Consider the following 20,267-nt stretch of genomic DNA (forward strand, 5'->3'; position numbering starts at 1 on the left):
AATAAAGAGAACAATTTACCCAATACTTTAAAGGAAATCAGCATAGAAAGAACTCAGAATTCTGTTCAATGCATTAAAATGGACTGATAGCAGAATACATTCATGTCATTCCTCTTGACAGGCTGGCAGTAGATTATAGGTACAAAATGAGATATATGTTATCAGGCATCACCAAAGGGTTGGTATGTTTTTGCTTACCTGTACTTTTGTATAACAAGCGTAGTTTCTATTGGGGTCTAGGGATCATCATTAACAAGTGATATCAATGTTAAAAAAAAAAAAGAAACTATTTTTTGAAGACATACTCCAGAGAACAAGTACACAGTGGGAAAAAAATGAGACTTGATGTCAGAGGACCTGGATGCTCCTGTGCACTTTCCATTTAACTTCCTGTGTAGTGGTGAGTAGGTCACTTCTTCATCTAACATGAGGAGGCTGGTCTCTAAAGGCCCTCCCAGCTCTAGATCAAGAAACCTATGATCCCATGCCCTCCAGGTAATCAATTTCCTTCCAAAACTATGTCACACAGAGCTGAATACACTAGTCCAGATGTAGTCATACTAGGATAGTGAGATTTTCATCTCCTTCCTATACCTCTCATTATAATTTCAGATTGCATTAGCTTTCACAGCTGCCATATCACACTGATAAATGATATCGAGTTTGCAGTCCACCAAAGTCCCCATGTCTTTTACAGCTAAACAGATTAGCATAGGTTACCTGTCTCCACTAGATGGGAAAATTTTTTTAGCAAGTAGAATAGAAATAGCAAGTAAAATTGTCAACAGCAGAATGGTTGTCAATGTAATAGTTGTCACTGGTGGTTGTCTGGCTAAGGCTGGATAGCCACCAGCTGAGGATGCTGTAGAAGACATTCCTATGTCAAATAAGAGTTGGATTTTAAATAAGGGAATCTTCACCTGGGATTCATAAACTTGGTGCATAGTTTTCAGATGTATTTATAACCAAAAACCTCTTCACCCTGTGGCCATGACCTGGTGATGAGCCTCGCTGAACATAGGTAGACCAGCACTCCTGATAACAGGTATGCTTAGTGGTTTGTGACTAATAATTTTTTAAATGCCATACTGGTAATTACAATGATTATGATAATGGTAATCTATTCAGTCAATGCTCTGAAGAAACCAATACAACTCCCTCATCTAGAACTCTAAAATCCAATCATGAACATGTGGGCAAATATAGTTTGTTTATGATACTTTTTTTCCTTTATCAGTAAATTATCAACTCAAGCTATTTATTTTACATATTTTTATTTGTATTGCCTGTTTGCACACCCTTAACAAATCACAATGCCCACTTCAATTGATATCATGGTGATTAAAGTCATTTTTCTATAGGACAATACCAACTTGCCTGCTCCACTAATGAGTCAAAGTAAAATGTGATTCATTCTTACCCAAATCAAAGATTTTCACTTTAGGAGCTGAAGAAAATTTTTAAAAGAGGTTTGGGTTTGGGTGGGAAATAAATACTCAAAATTCTTGGTACAAAAATGTTTCAGCATTTGTCTTCCCTCTCCTACATAATCTTTATGGATCATCATTTTCTGTTTTAAAAGAAATTTGATTTTGCTTCAATTAGCTCAAAGAAGAAAAGGAAAAAACCTAAGGCTGAGGGAGGTTAAGTGACTTGCTCATATCGTGCTGGTGAGCTGATGACAAGGCCAGGGCTGGTGCTTGGCCTCTCAGCCCTGTAATCTCTCTGGGAAGTATGTCACTCTCCATATTTTGCAAAGCATGATATTCCCAAGACTGACTCCTATTTCTGAAGGGAAGGAAGTCTTAAACACCCTTAAGACAAAAAAAAAATACTTGTTGACTTGATTTGGAATTCAAAAGACCTGATACACAACTAGGATAGCTCATATGGGCTTCTGCCTGTTCTGGCACCATTAGCATCAACATTCAAGAAGCATTCATTGAGATATTTTTTTTTTTTGGCAAGGGCACTGTTATAGCTACTGCTACATATACAAATAAGCATATCACAGGCTACTTCTACTGTACATAGAAATTATTGGATTATTGGATATTGGATATTACTGGATATAGAAATTATTTAAATAAACAGAGAAGAAAAGCAAGTGGTATAACTGAAAAAGTCATGGGTTAAGAGTCCAGTGACCTGGGTTCAAGTTTTCAGTAACTCATGTGTGCCTCTGGACAAGTCACTACTTCACTCTGAGTTTCCACGTCCTCATCCATAAAATGATGATCTCTAAGGTATCCTCTAGCTTGAAAATGCTATAAATCTGTAAGTTTGTATACATAAAAAGATAAACTGCATGGAAAGCCACATATGTTAAGTGCCAAGTAAAGGGTAACGCTAGGCTTGCCAAAGGTCGCACAGCTTATAAATAACAGAGTAAATCCCTAGTGTGTGAAGACTGGGAACAACAATGTCATGGGGCCGAACCCTATAATGTCAACACATCATATCATGACACTTCATATTTTCCTTAGGCAGCATGTTAAATTCCTTAATGAAGAGAAGAAAGGGCAAAAAAATATAAAGACTCTTGATACCAAGAAAGAATGTATGCTTGCTTTTATTCAAGGATTTCCATTTCTGCATTAGTATCAACACAATTCTCCCATGGGAAGCTTCCTAAAATAGACCCATGGTGCAGATCATGTTGGGGTGGAGGGAAGCAGGCACAATTAAAAGTAGATATTCAACTTACCCGCTGTCCTGGAGAACCAGGAAGTCCCTCTTTGCCTTCAGGACCCATTGGACCCTTTAGGAAACAAAATAGGAAAGAATAACAGAAAAATAAATAGGGTTACGTAAAAGTATACTTATAAATTACATATATATATATATAATTATTCATACATAATGTGTGTATATAAATACCCCATATATATGTATGTATTATATGTGTGTGTATGTGTGGGTGTTTTGAAATCATATTTGGTTTTGTTGTTATTGCTGTCCAACATTTCAGTCCTGGAAGGACAAATAAATGCCATCCTATTGTAAATAAGAAAAGTGAATAACAAGGCATTAACAAAATGTAATTTAATAGACATAAATGGTAAGTTCTACTCTTAGGTTCAAATAATCAACTCCAGGATGAGGGAGCCCCAGATAGAAAACCGTTCATATCAAAGAGATGATGAGGTTTTAATGGAATGAAAGCTCAGTATGGAGTTGCATGAACAGTGGCATAATATCCATCCCAAGAAGGGAAGTAGAGTCACCCTAAACACCCTACAGACCCTAGCTGGAGTATTGTGTTCTGTAAAGGATTCATTTTAGGAAGGACCTTGAAAAACAAGTGGAGAGAGGAATAGAAATAGAGCATGATCAGATAAAAAAAATTGGCGCTCTTTAGCCTAAAGAAGCAAAGATGGAAGGGGAACATGACAGCTCCTTTCAAATATTGGAAGGACTAACATGAAAAAGGGATTTATCTGCTTGGGGTTAGGGACCAGAACTAGGAAGGATAGGTAAAAATTACAGAGAGATAAAATATCTACTCAATATAATGGGGAGGGAATATTTCTAACAAATAGAGTTGTTTAATTCAACAAACATTTATTATTTACCTGCTTAATAATTCTAGGCATAAAGGATAGAAAGACAAAACAAAAACTTGCCCTATCTCCAAGAGTTTATATTAAACATGTGGGTGAGGCAGGAGTCAGCAGAGATATACAAAGTAATAGAGAATAATTGGAAGAAGGAGAGAGAACAGACAACTGCAGATATCAGAAAAGGCTTCAGGTAGGAAGTGCTACCTGAACTTGAAGGAAGTAAGGCATTCAGAGAGGTAGAGTTGAGAAGGGAGTGTATTCCAGAACAGAGATGGGAGATAGAATATTACATTTACAGAACATCCAGAAGGACAGATTAGCTGAAACATGGGATGTGCAAAGGAGAATAATGAGATAGCATGGAAAATTTAAGTGGAAGCCAGACTGTAAAGGGTTTCAAATAGCATGCTATTGGAATCATCGAGATTTTTGGGCATGGGAATGGGTCATCTCCTGAGCTGGTGAATATGTTTTTCCTGGAAGTCTTCAAGATTTTGGATAACCACTTCTGAGGGACAATATAAAAGGCAATTCCTACACAGGTGTATGTTCAACTGGATAATTACAACTTACATTTTTATAACTCTCTGAAGTTTTCAAGGCACATTACATGATTTCATTTCAGCCTCCCAACTACGCTATGAGACAGATACTATATGTATTATCATATTATCAGGAAACTGAGGCTCAGAAAGGTTAAATTATATTTCCTGAGTCACACAGGGGCAAAGTCACATAATCATAGCAGTGCAGAGGGTAGAATTGAAAGATGGACATCTCCAAAGAGGAGGTGTGGAGGATTCTGCTCATTGTGTTCAGATGGTTCAATGTGCCCCCCCAAAAAGAAAAAAAACATTTCAAATAATAATAGCTCTCAAACGGTTGAATCTGAAACTTTTCCCCCCATTATGCACATTTAGAAACAGATTGTCAGAACTGAATCCAAGTCTCTCACGATCCGGTCTTGTGTTCTTTCTACAATGTGATGTTTACCTCTGAGGTCCCTTTTTACCATGAGACTCGGTGATTCTCACTTAAGCTAGAGCTCCTTTCAATCAATACATGTTGTGTTTAAAACTGACCTTCATAACCATGTGTCCATTTAGCCATGATGTTTGGGAAAAGAGAGAAGAAAACAGGTGGCAATTATCACAATGGTGGCATGGTGGTAAAGTCTGGTGTCATAGGGGGTATTTACTTTTTGTCTTCTTTGGGAGTACTGTCTTAAAGGTTAGGCAGAGTGGAGGGGGGGACTCATAATATGCCAAGTTACCTAGTTTTCAAGCATTAATTTTGCTCTGAGATGATTATTATACTTCAAAGGCAGCATCCAAGGCTATGCAATAAGATCAAAGGATTAAAAGGCATTTTGCATGTTGATGACTGCATCTATTACATTCACCTAAGTTGATATTTAGTTAAATGCCCACATCCAGCCATCTAGCCATATTCTATGGCCACACAGGTAGCAAAGAGCAGACTTGGTTTTAAACTCAGATTCTCTGACTTTAAATCTAGTCTAGAATGAGAAAGAAAGTGCAAACACTTCAACTACTGTAACTGTCCCAGACCATGTTTCACATTCTGTCTCAGACATCTGGCCATGTGTGCATGCTCCCATTCCATACTCTATTAACTATTTCCACTTCTGAGAATAGAAATTCCATCGATACTATCATTGCTTCTAAAAAGAGCATGACATTTGGCTGACCTGTTGTTGTCTGTCCTTCATTTTCAAAGATGGAACAACATCCTCACAACTCGCCACACCAAAATTCCCTTCCTTGGTCACAATTCTTTATAATCCTTCATGTGTTTTCCCTACTCTTAATATAATTCAATCCCGTTTGTATTTGAATCTCCAGCACCCAGAACAGAGTAGCTGCTTAATGCTTCTTTACTTATTCATTAGCTTATTCATCCCTTCTGTGATCATTCCTGTCCTCCCCATTGTAGTTGCCTCTTACTGTCTCCTATAAGACATAGATAAGAGTGCTTAGAAGCCAGATAGATGGTAAGGTTTAGGAACCTGATAAAAGACATGAAGTGATATGCAACACTGCCCTCCACATCCCCCCCCCCACACACACACACCTAATTCCAAAAGTGGAAAAATACTTATCTCTCTGCCTTTTGTTATAACCACTAAATGAACAGGCATTCTGGACAAATAAATGGACATTTTTCCACGTCAGCCATCTTTAAGTCATAGTGCCAATATTTTGGCCTTCTCTACTGCACATCAGAAATAAGATTCTGAGCCTTGGGGCCTTAATCTCTGTTCAGTGTGCTTTCACCTTGTCTAGTCTAGCCTTTTCCCCACTATACACTTCCCAACCATCTCCAACCCAAGCCATCTGTTCTGGCCTTTTCTTCTTCTCATAGGAACAAGGATTCCTAACCGTGATGCCTTGAGTTCTAATAGGTCAGCTTTTCCCTTAACTATCTCAGCTTCTGGCCCACTGTTCACTTCCCAAGTCATGTTGCTATGCTCATATGTTCCCATCTCAACCTATTCTACTTTTCTCCTCTAGCTCCCTTTTATGTATAGTCTTCTGCTATTTGAATGTAAGCTCTTTGAGGGTAGTGGTTATTTTGATTGCTTGCTTTTGTATCTGCAGTGATGATCACAGTACCTGGAACATAGTAAATGCTTAATACTGTTTATTTTTTAATTAAATTATTCTTAGAGTAAGTTTTTATAATTCTAGTGAACCAGTTGGTTAGATAATCTTATCTAACAATAAAACTTCATCTAATGTCACAAGAAAGGATGGAAATTCCCTAATTAACAAATGACTCTTATTTTAAATATTAGAAATGACTCCTATTTTAAATATTAGAAACCATGCTTGATTTTTCAGTCAAAGGAATAGGGTTCAAATTAAGGGTCTGCCACGTACTATCTACGTGACTCTGGGCAAGTGGATTACCCTTGTTGAGCTTCAGTTTCTTTACCTGTAAAATGACTGGATTAGACTACATGATCTTTGAGGCTTTTTTCAGCTCTAAACCTACGATCATATTGTCAAGTCAAATGATCCCTTTGCTCCATTCGCTCATCTATTCAAAAAAGTCGTTCATAAGCATTTAGTATGGTTCTTACATTGTCAGGCTCTTTGGGAAATGAAAACATAAATATATGATAGCAAATGCCATCGGAACGTTCACACATCTTTTCACAGAATTTTGACACGGTTGAAATTAAATATGGTACAAGGTAGACTCTGATGAGAGCCTACTAGCAATATAAACAAAATAAGATTTGATGAAGCAAAGATCATTATTAATTGAAGGTACCAGATTAGGTTTCCTCATGGAGATGGCATTTGAGGTAAGCTTTGAAGGATAGATAAGCATGGAGCAAGTTGAAGTGGGGGAATATTCTAGGCAGACGGACCAGTATGGGCAAAGAAGAAGTACAAATGCAAAGGATATATTTAAGGAACAAAAGGTCAACAACTCTGCCTGTCCTTCCCTCTTTGCCCAGACTACACCTTATAAATAGATTCAGAAACAGATTCAGAAAAGGACCTAAAAGGCAATGTAGTATAGTGGAAAGAAGTCAGAGAACCTGGGTTCAAGTCTTGCCTCTGCCACCTACTATGTGGACAACCCTGTACAACTCTATATCCCTGGGCTTCAGTTTCCTCATCTGTCAAATGAGCAGATTGGGCAAGCTGGCCTTAAAGTTCCTCCCAGCTCTAGATTATAGATACTATACACATGAAGAAATTGCCTAAGGTCAAATAGGTAGTTAGTAGCAGAGGTGGATTTTCTGATTTAAAATATAGTGTTCTCTCTGCTACTTTTCTCAGGACCTCAGTTTCCTCATAATAAAAATAAAATGAGGGGGTTCGATCATACTATTTTTTTAAGGTCAGCAAAGTGATGCAGTGGATAGATCATTGGACCTGGAGTCAGGAATACCTGATTTCAAATATGGTCACACACTTTTAACAGCTGTATAACCCTTGGCAAGTCACTTAACCTCCATTTGCCTCAGTTTTCTCATCTGTAAAATAGGGATATAATAGCATCTACCTCACAGGGCTGCTGTGAGGACAAAATGACATAATATTTTTAAAGCTTTTTGTAAGCATTAAAGTACCATGTAAATGGTAGCTATTACTATTAGCTATTATTAAAGTCACTGATTCTCTGAGTCACACATTGACACTTTTACTCATGGCATACATAGAGCCTTCCTTAGATGAATGGTTGTTAACCCTTTTAAAAACTGTAACCAGAAATCACTAGTTTGTTCTTTTTATCTCCTTGCTTAGCACCTTAGCCAGGTGGTTTTTATTGGAGATTCCTTTTTTCTTATAAAATTACCTGAGAACAAGGGAAGGAAGGTCAACCAGAGGCCTGATTAGATCAAAAGCACCCAGGACACTATTTAGCAATTTAATTCATTCACCATTTCTTATCCCAGGCTCTGGAACTCTGAAGTGATTTACTGACCTGCATTTAGCCTCTCTCAAGAAAAAGTCTAAAAATATGTCTTTACAGTCTTCTGATCACTCAGTAAGATAAAGGCAACCCCAAAGTGCTTCACAAGGTGTCTGTGGACAAGTGAGGAAAAGATTTTGTCCTTGACTGACTCAAATGCCTGGGAGGCATTTTACCAATGCTATCACACTAATCCTGGGTTAGAGTAATAAGAACATAGCCTAATCAAAAATATTTACCTAAACTCCCATTTCACTATTAAGTGACTATTGGGGAGAACTCTGCCTTCATTTTTATCTCTCTCTTCCTATAGCAATCTTGATGTGAAGAAAAGAACCCTGAAGCAGTCAAGATGTTGGCTCATTCTGGGCCTGGGTATGGCCATGACTAGGTAGGTGACCCTGGACAATTCTCTTATTCCCTCTGCTTTCAGCATCTTCTTCTATAAAATGGGAATAATACCTCATTGGCTACCTCAAATGCTTTTCGTAAGGATCAAAGCCACAGAGGAAGTAGTGAAATGATATTCAGATGAACAGGAACGACCTCTGAGACCCTTTCCAACTCTGATGTCCTCTAATTCTATAAAGAGATTCTATAAAGGCAAATAGATAAAAGCTTCTTGACACTCCCAGGGACCAATATATTCCAGACATAGAATAAGGGACTTATAGATAAAAACAAGTGACTTATATAAGATCCCATAACCAGTAAGGAGAGATGAAGGGATGCAATCCCAAATCTTCTAATTTTAAGTCCAATGTTCTTTCTACTACAAAACACTGTCTTTAATAAATGGAAGGGCATGATAGATCAGAATATGCACTCCCTGAGGGCAGAGAGTGCTGTGCCATTGTGTTCACAACCCAGGTGTTTAGCACAATAGCTGGCACATGGTAAGAGCTTAACAAATGTTTTTTTTTAAATGTGTTTATTGATGATTTGTAATGAGCTCACTTATTCGTTGAATATAAATTGTTTAAAAATAAAATAACATACATATACAAGCTAAAATTTGTTTGGATCAGGATGAAAGGAAATTGAATGACTTACTGGTGCTCCTGGAGGACCAGGTAAGCCCTGATGACCACGTGGTCCTGGAGCCCCCTGTTAAAACAATAAGAAATTAAATGAAATACAAATAATTAAATTAAATAAAACCAAAAAGTAGATTCTGGCATTCCCCAATTACCAACCCCATCCTAGTGTGTAATCCAGAGATGCTAGGTCCCATAAACAGAAAAGGTCATCGGTACAGAGGTTTGAATAACGAAGAGGTGGGATTACAAATAGGTGTGGCTATCCTATCTGCCAAGTAGGTTGCTACCTCCCTGAAACTGAGTCAGATCTAAACTCTGTATCTTCTCTAACACCAATCACTGTGATCTGAACAGCTAAGGGCCTTAATAAATATTTAGTGCACTGCATTATAAACAATCAACTTTAACAATATAGGGGCAGGAAAAGAGCTTTCAAGATCTAAGTCTCCCAAAGGGGCAAGGTCAGTATTGAAAGGAAGCTAGGAAGAAACTCAGTAGGTCCCAACAGAGCTTGCAGCATCCAGGCAAGATCTGCTTCCTTGGTTCCTTTGTGCCTCAAATCTATTTTTGAAGACACTTACCCACACCAGGCCCCTGTCAGCAAATATGCCTTTCAACCAATGACAAGGTAAAGGTCACTTAGCACACTATCAGTCTCCTTTACTGATACTGTTTTCTGTGGCTAGACTTTCCACCACTATGAAAACAACCCATTTCCCCCAAGGACATATTAAACCATTTCCAGTTTAATCCTGAGTCTGCATATCTTTGCAAACCAATATCCCAGCTCAGGGTGTTGAGTCAACCACACTGTCAGGTCCTTTCCATTTCCAGAAATAATGTACGAGGGGGAGATAACAATTTCCCTTACTTGTTCTCCTTTCAGGCCCTCCTTCTGCACCTGAAAGATAAAACCAGGAATCGATTGAGGCAAAGGGCTTATTATACTATTGGGGATGTTAAACATACCCAGAATCCACCAGGATCAAAGTCTACTTGGTTTTTCTCTGTTCAGTCCACACAATCATTCCTCTGCTGCTCCACATCCTCCCTCTCCTAATACTTACTCTTAGCTCTTATTGTAACCTGAATTAATGACGTTTCCCTGAATTTTTTTTTCACCTTCCTGTGGCTTATTTTTATGACCATACATATTCCAGGCCAAAAGGTACTCAAATCAAAATGAACAACAGCCTCGGTCCCTTTAGTTCTCTCGTGGTTTCTTATCCCCCTTCTGGCTTCCCTTCCTAACTTAGACAATCTTCCTTCAGTACACAATCACTTTAATGATAGATACCTCTCCTTTACCCCGAATCTATGGCTCCTTGACCTTCTAATGTTCTTGCCCCCTAAGTACCTAACCTAGATGTTACCCATCATTGCCTACTATCCCCACCCCCAAAGTTGCCAAGAACTGTTGAAAGGAGTTCAGGAATCATGTTGATTGGATCTACTCCAACTCCATCTTTTCTGACCTCAGGTAGATCTTTACTACTATAAGGTAAACCTTTGGGTCATATTTTATTGATTGCCACATTTTCCATATCATCTATTCAAATGTTTAGTTCCTAACTCCATCCACTTTTCTTAACTTTGTTAGCAAATGTTATTCCTTCCTATTTTATTAAGTCTTGCCTCGAGTTTCTTCAGTTCCACTACATGCTTCAAAATGTCCCTGAATCTTTCACATTCCTTCCTCATTCTCTCTGCCTTCCTCCTGGTTGAAGTTACCCCATTGTGCCTCTGTTCTTGATGACTTTCTCTTCACTTCTTCCAGGATAGGCCTTTACTGATAGACAGTGCCTGGCACATAGAAGGCATTTAATAAATATTTATTGACTGACTGATTGATAGTGATTCCGATATTGATTCCTCTACTCTTCTCTTTCCTTCTTCTCTCCTCTCCTCTTTCCTTCCCCTCCTGGACATGTAGAAATGGAGCTAAACAAATGAGTGGTAGTAAAAAGGAAGCATATTGGGGCTCAGTACAAGGAAGAACTGTCTAACAAATATGAAAAGCAATATAACGGGCAGCCTCTGCCACATCAATTAAGCCTCTCATCACTAGAAATATTCAAGCCAAGGTTGGATGACCAACCTATCAGGAATTTCTGGATGCGTTGTTTTTGATCTAGATAAACTCAAAGGCCTTTTTAAGATTCTATGAGTCTAAAATTCTGTGGGTCTGTGGCTTACCACAAGAAGCAGTAGGTGCAGTTATCAGAAGATTGGCCCTAGAGTCAGAAATAACTGGGTTCAAATCCTACCTCTGATGCCAATTGGCTACATGACCTTGGCTAAATGCCTTAACCACCCCTGTTAACCACCCAGGCAATCTATTAAGAATAGAAACTACAGGCAAGTTGCTGATCTCTGGTAGAAGTTCCTCTTCAAGCAGTTCTTATATTGATGAAATCCCCTTTATAGGCTGTCCCTCCACCTTTCCCCCCACCCCAAAGAAAATACTTACCACAGAGCCTGGTATACCAGGTGGCCCAGGTGGTCCAACTTCACCCTGTGTAATGGAATAAATCGTTTGAGAATAATTTTTGATGTCTCTTTTAAATTGTATCCTCTTTTTTTGCTGAATTGTATGTGCATGCTTTGCCTCTTCAACAAAACTGTATACCTGGCAGACCAGAACATAGCCCTCTTTTTCTATCTTTCAAAACCCTACAGCACTGATTAAAAATGCTTGCCACTGTGCCACATACACTCTTTGTTCATGCTCACAAACTAGTTAAAAGTCAAACTAGGAACCAAGCCAAGTTTACTGACTATAAATCTATTCTACCTCTTACTGATATTATAGAGGGGATTCCTACAGGGGATAGGTTTTGGAATAGATCCCTAATATCTCCTTCCAATGTGAAGAGCTGATGATTCTAAGATTCTCCAATTCTATGCTTATCCAGGGTAGACCAATTTTTCAGCTCTCACTAGGACTTTGGGCATGCCAGGCCTTCTAAACATTGTAAAGTGTAGACCAATCTGTCCTGGTCAGTCAAAAATAATTCAAAGCACAGAGTAACTTACAGCAAGCAGGTCAACTTAATGACTCACTTATTCAAAACTAATTTCTTAGGATATGCAATCAATCAAATTTAATTAACTAAGTCTAAAACTATGGGTCAATCATAGATTGAGAGTTGGGAAGGACCTTAGAGGCTCCTATTCCAAGGAAGGTTAAAGCACTTGTCCAAGATCTTAGAGGTCATAAATGTCAAAATTAGGACTTTGTATTTAAGGCTGGAAGGAACTCTGGTGGTCATCTAGTCCAAGTCATTCAGTTTACAGATGGAGAAATTGAGCCCTTGAGAGGTTAAGTGACATGTCATTAAAATATAAACTCTTTGGGAGCACAGATAATTTTTGCTTTTTCTTTGTTGCTCCATTGATTATCCTAGCACCTGGCACCTAATAAATATTTAATAAATGTTTGTTGATTAATCAGTAAAGGTCAGCCAAGATAAGCCAAGAGGTAGAACAAGGCTCTAATCTCAGGTCTTCTGATTCTAAATTTAGCACCTTTCTATTGCACCACATTGCCTTTCATAATATTGGGCATCTTAGGGTTATTCATCATGTGGGTTGGTAAATGACCTCAGTTCTGGACTCTACTCTGTCACTAACTGTGATCTTTATTAAGTCATTTTCCTTTTTTGACCCTCAGTTTACTTTTCTTATGTCTTCTGACTCTGAAATTCTGTGATTTACCAAAGATTGCAGGTTGCGTTAGATAGGATAAAGTCCCTTCCCAAACTCATAATTTGTGATTCCATGATCTTCTCTCAAAGAGTTAATGACGGTGAACCTTAATACCTGAAAGGTTCTAGTATGTTTATTTCCCCAGCAAAATTTCCAGAATGACATTAGAAGGCATTTTTAGCATCTGTTTTATGGTAAGCAGTAATGCCTCATCTGTTTCCCCAAGGGAGAAGAAGAACTGAAATGTTCAAAATGGCAGAGTGTTTGGAAGTCAATTTGTAAAACAACAGTAATGTAAAGTATAACAGGAACCAGGGTAATTGCCTCTTTGGGTTTCAACCTTCAAGTATCATTCCCTTTCTACTTAGTGACTCAAAGTGAAATAGCTTCTTTTAGGGTTTTGCATTCCCTGTCAAGTAACTGCTTAGAGTGTATTAAAAACTTCACATCAGCCTGGAGAGGTATCATGACTCTCTAGTTTTAATAGCTATTTTAAAAATAACAATGTAAGACACATCCCTAAAAATACCTTGTAAAAGCAGTAGATAATTAAACAGAGGTAGAGGGAGACGGGGGAGGTTGAAGGGAATGAAAACATTTCCAGTTCCTATTCTTACATCAATGGAGCTTTTCAGAGTGTATGCTGATAGCACCTCTATTAACGCCCTCATATACCAACTTGTTGCATGGAGGTGACCCTGGCTTTGGAAAGACTATGTTATTGGACTGGCAAGGTTCAAGCACAGGACTCCAATGACCTATGGTGCTGTTGTCAGGAGACCAGTCTACCTGAACAGAAAAGTTTGCCCCAAGATGTTTGGCCACCACACTGTGTGCTTTTGGTTTTGTTTTGCTTTTTTCAGCCAAAGCAACTCACAGTGGCTGCCTGGAGGGGTATGGGGAGAAGAATGGATGATAATAATTAATGAATTATTATGTGCCTACTATATGCCAGGTACTGTGTTAAGCACTGGAGATAAAAAAAAAGGAAAAAAAGCAGTCCTTGCCTTCAGGGAGCTTACAATCTAATGGGTTAATAAATATTATTATTGTTGTTGAGTCATTTCACTCATGTCCAACTCTTCATGACCTCATTTGCTGTTTTCTTGGCATAGATACTACAGTAGTTTGTCATTTCCTTCTCCAGCTCATTTTACAGGTGAGGAAACTGAGGCAAACAAGTTTAAGTGACTTGGCCAGGGTCACAAAGCTAGTAAGTGTCTGAGGCCAGATTTGAATTCATGAAGATGAGCCTTCCTGATTCCAAGCCCAGTGCTTTATCCACTGCACCACCTAGCTTGTCCAAATAATAACAATAGTAACAACAACAACAACATTTATATAGTGTTTTAGAATTTGTGAAGAGTTTTCCATTTTTGAGATTTCCATTAGTAGAAAGTATACCAATACCTGGTAAAACCACAGATCTGAGAAGTAATAATGCACACTAAGGATTATGTGGTCTGACATTGACTTTTATGTGAACTCAGTTTTAAGAATGGCATTTTTATTTCCTTCTTCACAGAGCTCTGATAAGAAGATCCCGCTTAATCACTGTTATGCAATAGAAATGTGGGATAAAGATTTTTTCTCAGTTCCTTGTAAATAGTAGGCATTTAATAATAAACATGTGGTGCAGTAAAATGAGCAATTTGTTTGGATTCAGAGGGTATGGGTTCAATCCTCTGCTCAGCCTTTCTTGCTCATGTGATCGCAGGTGAGTCATTTAGCTTCTTGGACCACAATTTCCCCAGACTAGTTGGTCTCTAAAGCATCTTTTCATTCTTAATCCTATGAATGCTATTGAATTGAAATTCGTCTCACTCCTTTAACATAGCTGTGTTCTTTTTTCCAGATTTAAAAAATATGCCCAAACCCAGGGGGGTTTGATTTTTCAAAGCCCCACATTTAAAAAAAATATGTCTAGCCAAATGTCTGTGAGTCCACACCATGTGGCAGGAAGAACACTGGGCTAAGAGTCGGCAGACTTAGGTTTGGGTTGCAGTTTTTAAATTTACTGGTTGAATAATTCTGGCAATGTTATGTAGCCTCTCCAAGGTCCAGTGTTATTTGCCTCATCTGTAAAACGGGATTATATTTCTGCTATATTTCTACTTCAGGGTTTGATATATTTTTAAATTTAATATAAATAATTAATTAAACCAGTTTCACACATACACACAAAGGTTTTCCATGAATTGACTCTGCTTACCTTTTCTCCTTGGAGACCAGCCACACCTGGAGTGCCAGGACTGCCCTGTAGGATGGAGAGCATTTAACTGTTATTGTGGGGAAAAGGAAGGAGTAATTTTATTATAGCATGAAGGGACTTCAGACCTAATGACCAGCAGCCATTGCATGAAGCCAAATGGCTCCAATAGCAGAGTGAATTTGTGATCAGACTGCAAGGGAGGGAAATAACCCAGTATGACATGCAGAGTTGGGGGCATTGCTGGCATCAGTCAGAGGTTATACTGCCTTTTGCGCTGAGATAATAAAGTTTCTGGCCAATGTGGTGCATCTGTACATCTATAGGGCTGTCCAGTGATCACTGTAAGAATGTCTATCCTCTAATCTCAACTTTGATTTTTAAGATTCTCAATCTAAGTTTATTTTTTCCTTCTTTTTTATCCTTCTCCCAGGACACTCAGACAAACTTAAAATCATGATATTTGGATAGGATGGCTGAAAAAGTGGTCATAAATATCAGTATTTGATAGGCATTTACCAGGTATGACACTATGTACAGGCAGAACACGTGGGTATGTCTAAAATGTTGTGTGAGTATCACTTAAGCTTCCTTTGGAATAAATAATTTACCTCTTGGACAACCATGTTCCTGAAATTCCCACTGTATTCTCTCCTTTGTCTTAAGGATGCAGAACTGGAAGGGACTATAGAGTTCATCAAATCTAACCACTACCTGAAGTTTTAATGCCCTTTATAAAACTCTTAGGTTCACTTATTTTGCAACTTTACATCAGATGAGTCTTAAAGTGAAAGGGTGGAAGAATTCAGAGACTTATCACTTGGAAAAGAGACAGCAGACCCATACAAATAAGGAAAAGCATCCAAAAAAGTTAAGTGGGATACTTGTACTATGCACCAAACAGGGTTGCTGCCATTTGTCGACACAAAAGGCACTTCCAGCTTAGAGAAAAGGTCATGATGTCTTCCCTGTTCCTACGGTTTCTCTTACCAGATACCAGCCTCTTCACCTCCCCGCCCCATTCAGCCATCATTGGAAGTGGGAAATTTAGTTCAGAGGTTATGTACCTGCTTCCCTTCTTCTCCAGGCTTTCCAGGTAATCCGTCTAAGCCTTGCTCTCCCTGAAAAAACAAAAGACATACAACTGACAATGTTGAAACAAAGGACATAATTCAGTAACCATTACTATGGTTTCAAATCAATATAATGAACATCTCTTAAGCACTATGTCCACAGCGCTATCCCAGGTGCTGGAGGAGACATAAAATTTAGATAATGTATGGTCTCTGCCCTGAACAACTTCATGGTCTAGGAGTCACTCTAGTCTATTATAATGTCACTTCTAAAAAAAAAAAGGCATGTTATTCATTCTTCAGTATTTTAAGAAGACCCAATATGGGGACTCTCTCACTTGGCACAGGATTAAAACCCCTCTATATCTTAGGAAATTGTCTTTAGGAATTGCTTTATCTGAAAAGTTCATTAACCTGCAGCCTGGCTCTTGGCCTCCTCTATATCTCCACTACTGACTAAAAGATTTGCTGAGGGGTAGGGGTGAGGTTGCAGATATCATTTTCTTTGGCTGACCTTGAAAGTTTTCAAATTACTACAGGTTTTATTAGCTTTCAAGAAATTATCAAGGAAAACTGCCTGGATATCCTAGAAGCCCAGGGTAAAATAGTCATTGAAAGAATCCGCCAATCACCTTCTGAAAGAGATACCAAAATGACATTCCAAGGAATATTGCAGCCAAATTCCAGAATTATCAGTTTAAAGAGAAAATGCTACAAACAGCCAGAAAGAAACAATTCAAATATCAAGAATCCACAGTCGGGTTCACACAGACTTAGAAGCTTCTACATTAAAGGACTGGAGGCTTGGAATATGATATTCCAAAAAGCTTGGATTATAACCAAGAATCAACTACCCAGCAAAATTAAGCATACTCTTTCAGTGGAAAAGATGGATATTCAATGAAATAGGGGACTTTCACACTTTCCTGATGAAAAGAACAGAGCTGAACAGAAAATTTGTTGAGAAACATAAAAAGGTAAACCAGAAAGAACAAAGAAATATGTTATTGAATAAGTTTAAATTGTTTACAACTCTACATGGGAAGATGATACTCGTAACTCTTGAGAACTGTATCTCTATTAGGGTAGTTAGAAGGAGTATATATAGGCAGAGGGTATGGGTATATATTGACTTTGATGTGATGATATAAAAAAAATTAAGAGGTGAAAAAAAGGATTGTACTGGGAGAAGAAGAAGGGGGGGCAGAATAGGGTAAATGACATCACATGAAGAGGTACAAAAGACCTATTACAGTAAAAGGAAAGAAGGGAGGTGGTGAGCATCATTTGAACCTTACTCTCACTAGATCTGGCTCAAAGAGGGAATAACATACATACTCATTTGAGTATAGAAATTTATCTTACCCTATAGGGAAGTAGGCAGGGAAAGGGGAAAGAAAAGGAAGGGGAGCTGATAGAAGGGAGGGCAGATTGAGGGAGGCAGTGGTCAGATGCAAGAAACTAGTAAGGAAAGATAGGATGAAAAGAGAGAGAAAAGTAAAAACAGAGGGGAAAATAGGATGGAGGGAAATACACAACTAGTAATCATAACTGTGATTGTGAATGTGCATGGGATAAACTCTCCCATAAAACAGAAGTAGACAGCAGAGTAGATTTAAAACCAGAATTCTCCAGCCTCAGACACTTGACACTTACTAGCTGTGTGACCCTGGGCAAGTCACTTAACCCCAATTGCCTCACCAAAAACAAACAAACAAAAAAAACAGAATTCTACGATATGTTGTTTACAAGAAATACATTTGAGGCAGAGAGAAACACACAGAGTAAAGGTAAAAGGCTGGAGCAGAATAAATTATGCTTCAGCTGAAGTTAAAAAAAAAGTGGGGTAAAAATCATGATCTCAGACAAAGCAAAAGCAAAAATAGATCTAATTAAAAGAGATAAGGAAGGAAACTACATCTTGCTAAAAGGTACCCTAAACAATGAAGTCATATCAATACTAACCATATTTGCACCAAGTGATATAGCATCCAAATTTTTAGAGGAGAAGTTAGTTACAGGAAGAAATAGACTACAAAATTATACTACTGGGTGATCTCACCCCCTCTCTCAGAACTGGATAAATCTAACCACAAAATCAACAATAAAGTAAGGAGGTGAATAGAATTTTATAAAAATTAGATATGATAGACCTCTAGAGAAAACTGAATGGGGATAGAAAGGAATATGCCCTTTTTCTCAGTGGTACATGACACCTATGCAAAAACTGACCATGTATTAGGGCATAAAAGCCTCACAATCAAATGCAGAAAGGCAGAAATATTAAATGCATCCTTTTCAGATTATGATGCAATAAAAATTACATGAAATAAAGGGCCATGGAAAGATAGACTAAAAATTATTTAGAAACTAAATAATCTAATCCTAAAGAATGAGTGGATCAAACAACAAAACATAGGAACAATCAATAATTTCATCAAAGAGAATGACAATAATGAGACAACATACCAAAACTTATGGGATTCAGCAAAAGCAGTATTTAGGGGAAACTTTTATATCTCTGAATGCTTATATGAATAAAATAGAGAAGGAACAGATCAATGAATTGGGCATGCAACTAAAAAATGCTAGAAAAAGAACAAATTTTAAATCTCCAATTAAATGCCAAATTAAAAATTCTGAAAATCAAAGCAGAGATTAATAAAATTTAAAGTAAGAAAATTATTCTACTAATAAATAAAACTAAGAGCTAGTTTTATGAAACAAAAATAAAATAGATAAACTTTGGTTAATTTGATTTAAAAGAAAAAGAAGGAAACCAAATTACCCATGTCAAAAAATGAAAAAGTTGAATTCACCACCAATGAAGAGGAAATTAAAGTAATAATTGTATGCCAAGTAACTGTATGCCAATAAATCTGACAATGTAAGTGAAATGGATGAATATTTACAAAAATATAAATTTTCCAGATAAAGAGAAGAGGACATAAAATACTTAAATAACCCTGTTTTAGAAAAAAGAAATTGAACAAGTCATCAAGGAAATCCCTAAGAACAAATCTCCAGGTCCAGATGGATTTACAAGTGAATTCCACCAAACATTTAAAAGATAATTAATTCCAATATTATATAAACTATTTGGAAAAATAGATGAAGAAGGAGTCCTACCAAATTCTTTTTTTTTTTTTGACATAAATATGGTGCTGATACCTAAACCTGGAAAAGCCAAAACAGAGAAAGAAAATTATGACAGATTTCTCTAATGAATACTGATATAAACATTTTAATTAAAGTATTAGCAAAGAGGTTGCAGCAATTTATGACCAGGATAATACACTATGACCAGATGGGATTTATGTCAGGAATGCAGGAATGGTTCAACATTAGGAAAACTATGAGCATAATGGACCACATTAATGACAAAACTAACAGAAATCATATGATTATCTCAATAGATGCAGAAAAAGCTTTTGATAAAATACAGCACCCATTTCTATTTAAAAAAAACACTAGAAAGCATAGGAAAAATGGATTTTTCCTTAAAATTATAAGTAGAACTTATCTAAAATCATCAGCAAGCATTAGATATATTTGGGATAAGCTGGCAGCCTACCCCATAATATGAGGAGTGAAACAAGGATGCCCATTATCTGGTACCACTATTATTCAATATTTTACTAGAAATTTTAGCTTTAGCAATAAAAGAGGAAAAAGAAAATGAAGGATTTAGAGTAGGCAATGAGGAAACAAAGCTATCACACTTTGCAGATTATATGATGGTGTACTTAGAGAATCCTAGAGAATCAACTAAAAAACACTTGAAATAAATAACTTTAACAAAGTTGCAGGATATAAAATAACCCCCCCAAAATCATCATCATTTCTATAAATTACCAACAAAACAGCAGCAAGAAATAGAATGAGAAATTCCATTTAGAATAACTATAGACAATATAAAATATTTGGGAGTCTACCCGCCAAGACAAAACCCAGGAACTATATGAACACAATTATAAAATACTTTTCACATGAATAAAGTTAGATCTAAGTAATTAGAAAAACATCAGTTTAATGACAAATCATAAATCACAAATCAGAGGATTCAGACCTTGAAGGGAATTGAGATCTCATCTAGTTGAAATCTTTTCAATTTACATGGGTAGGCCAAGTTAATATAAAAAAAAATGACAATTCTACCTAAATTAATTTACTTATTCAGTGTCATACCAATTAACCTACCAGAAATTATTTTATAGAG

At 37.3% G+C, this 20,267-nt stretch overlaps 1 protein-coding gene across 1 annotated transcript in view; it reads right to left on the reverse strand.

Annotated features, from left to right (window-relative positions):
* The window catches only part of COL22A1 (collagen type XXII alpha 1 chain), a 589,887-nt gene that overhangs the window by 251,822 nt on the left and 317,798 nt on the right, over positions 1-20,267 (reverse strand). The window contains 6 exon segments of the mRNA XM_078153760.1: positions 2,708-2,761; positions 9,072-9,125; positions 9,930-9,959; positions 11,529-11,573; positions 14,979-15,023; positions 16,043-16,096. Coding sequence (XP_078009886.1) covers positions 2,708-2,761; positions 9,072-9,125; positions 9,930-9,959; positions 11,529-11,573; positions 14,979-15,023; positions 16,043-16,096 — 282 coding nt within the window.

Source organism: Phascolarctos cinereus, unplaced genomic scaffold (assembly GCF_003287225.1).
Source record: "Phascolarctos cinereus isolate Bilbo 61053 unplaced genomic scaffold, phaCin_HiC Scaffold_4;HRSCAF=312, whole genome shotgun sequence".
Classification (NCBI taxonomy): Eukaryota; Metazoa; Chordata; class Mammalia; order Diprotodontia; family Phascolarctidae; genus Phascolarctos; species Phascolarctos cinereus.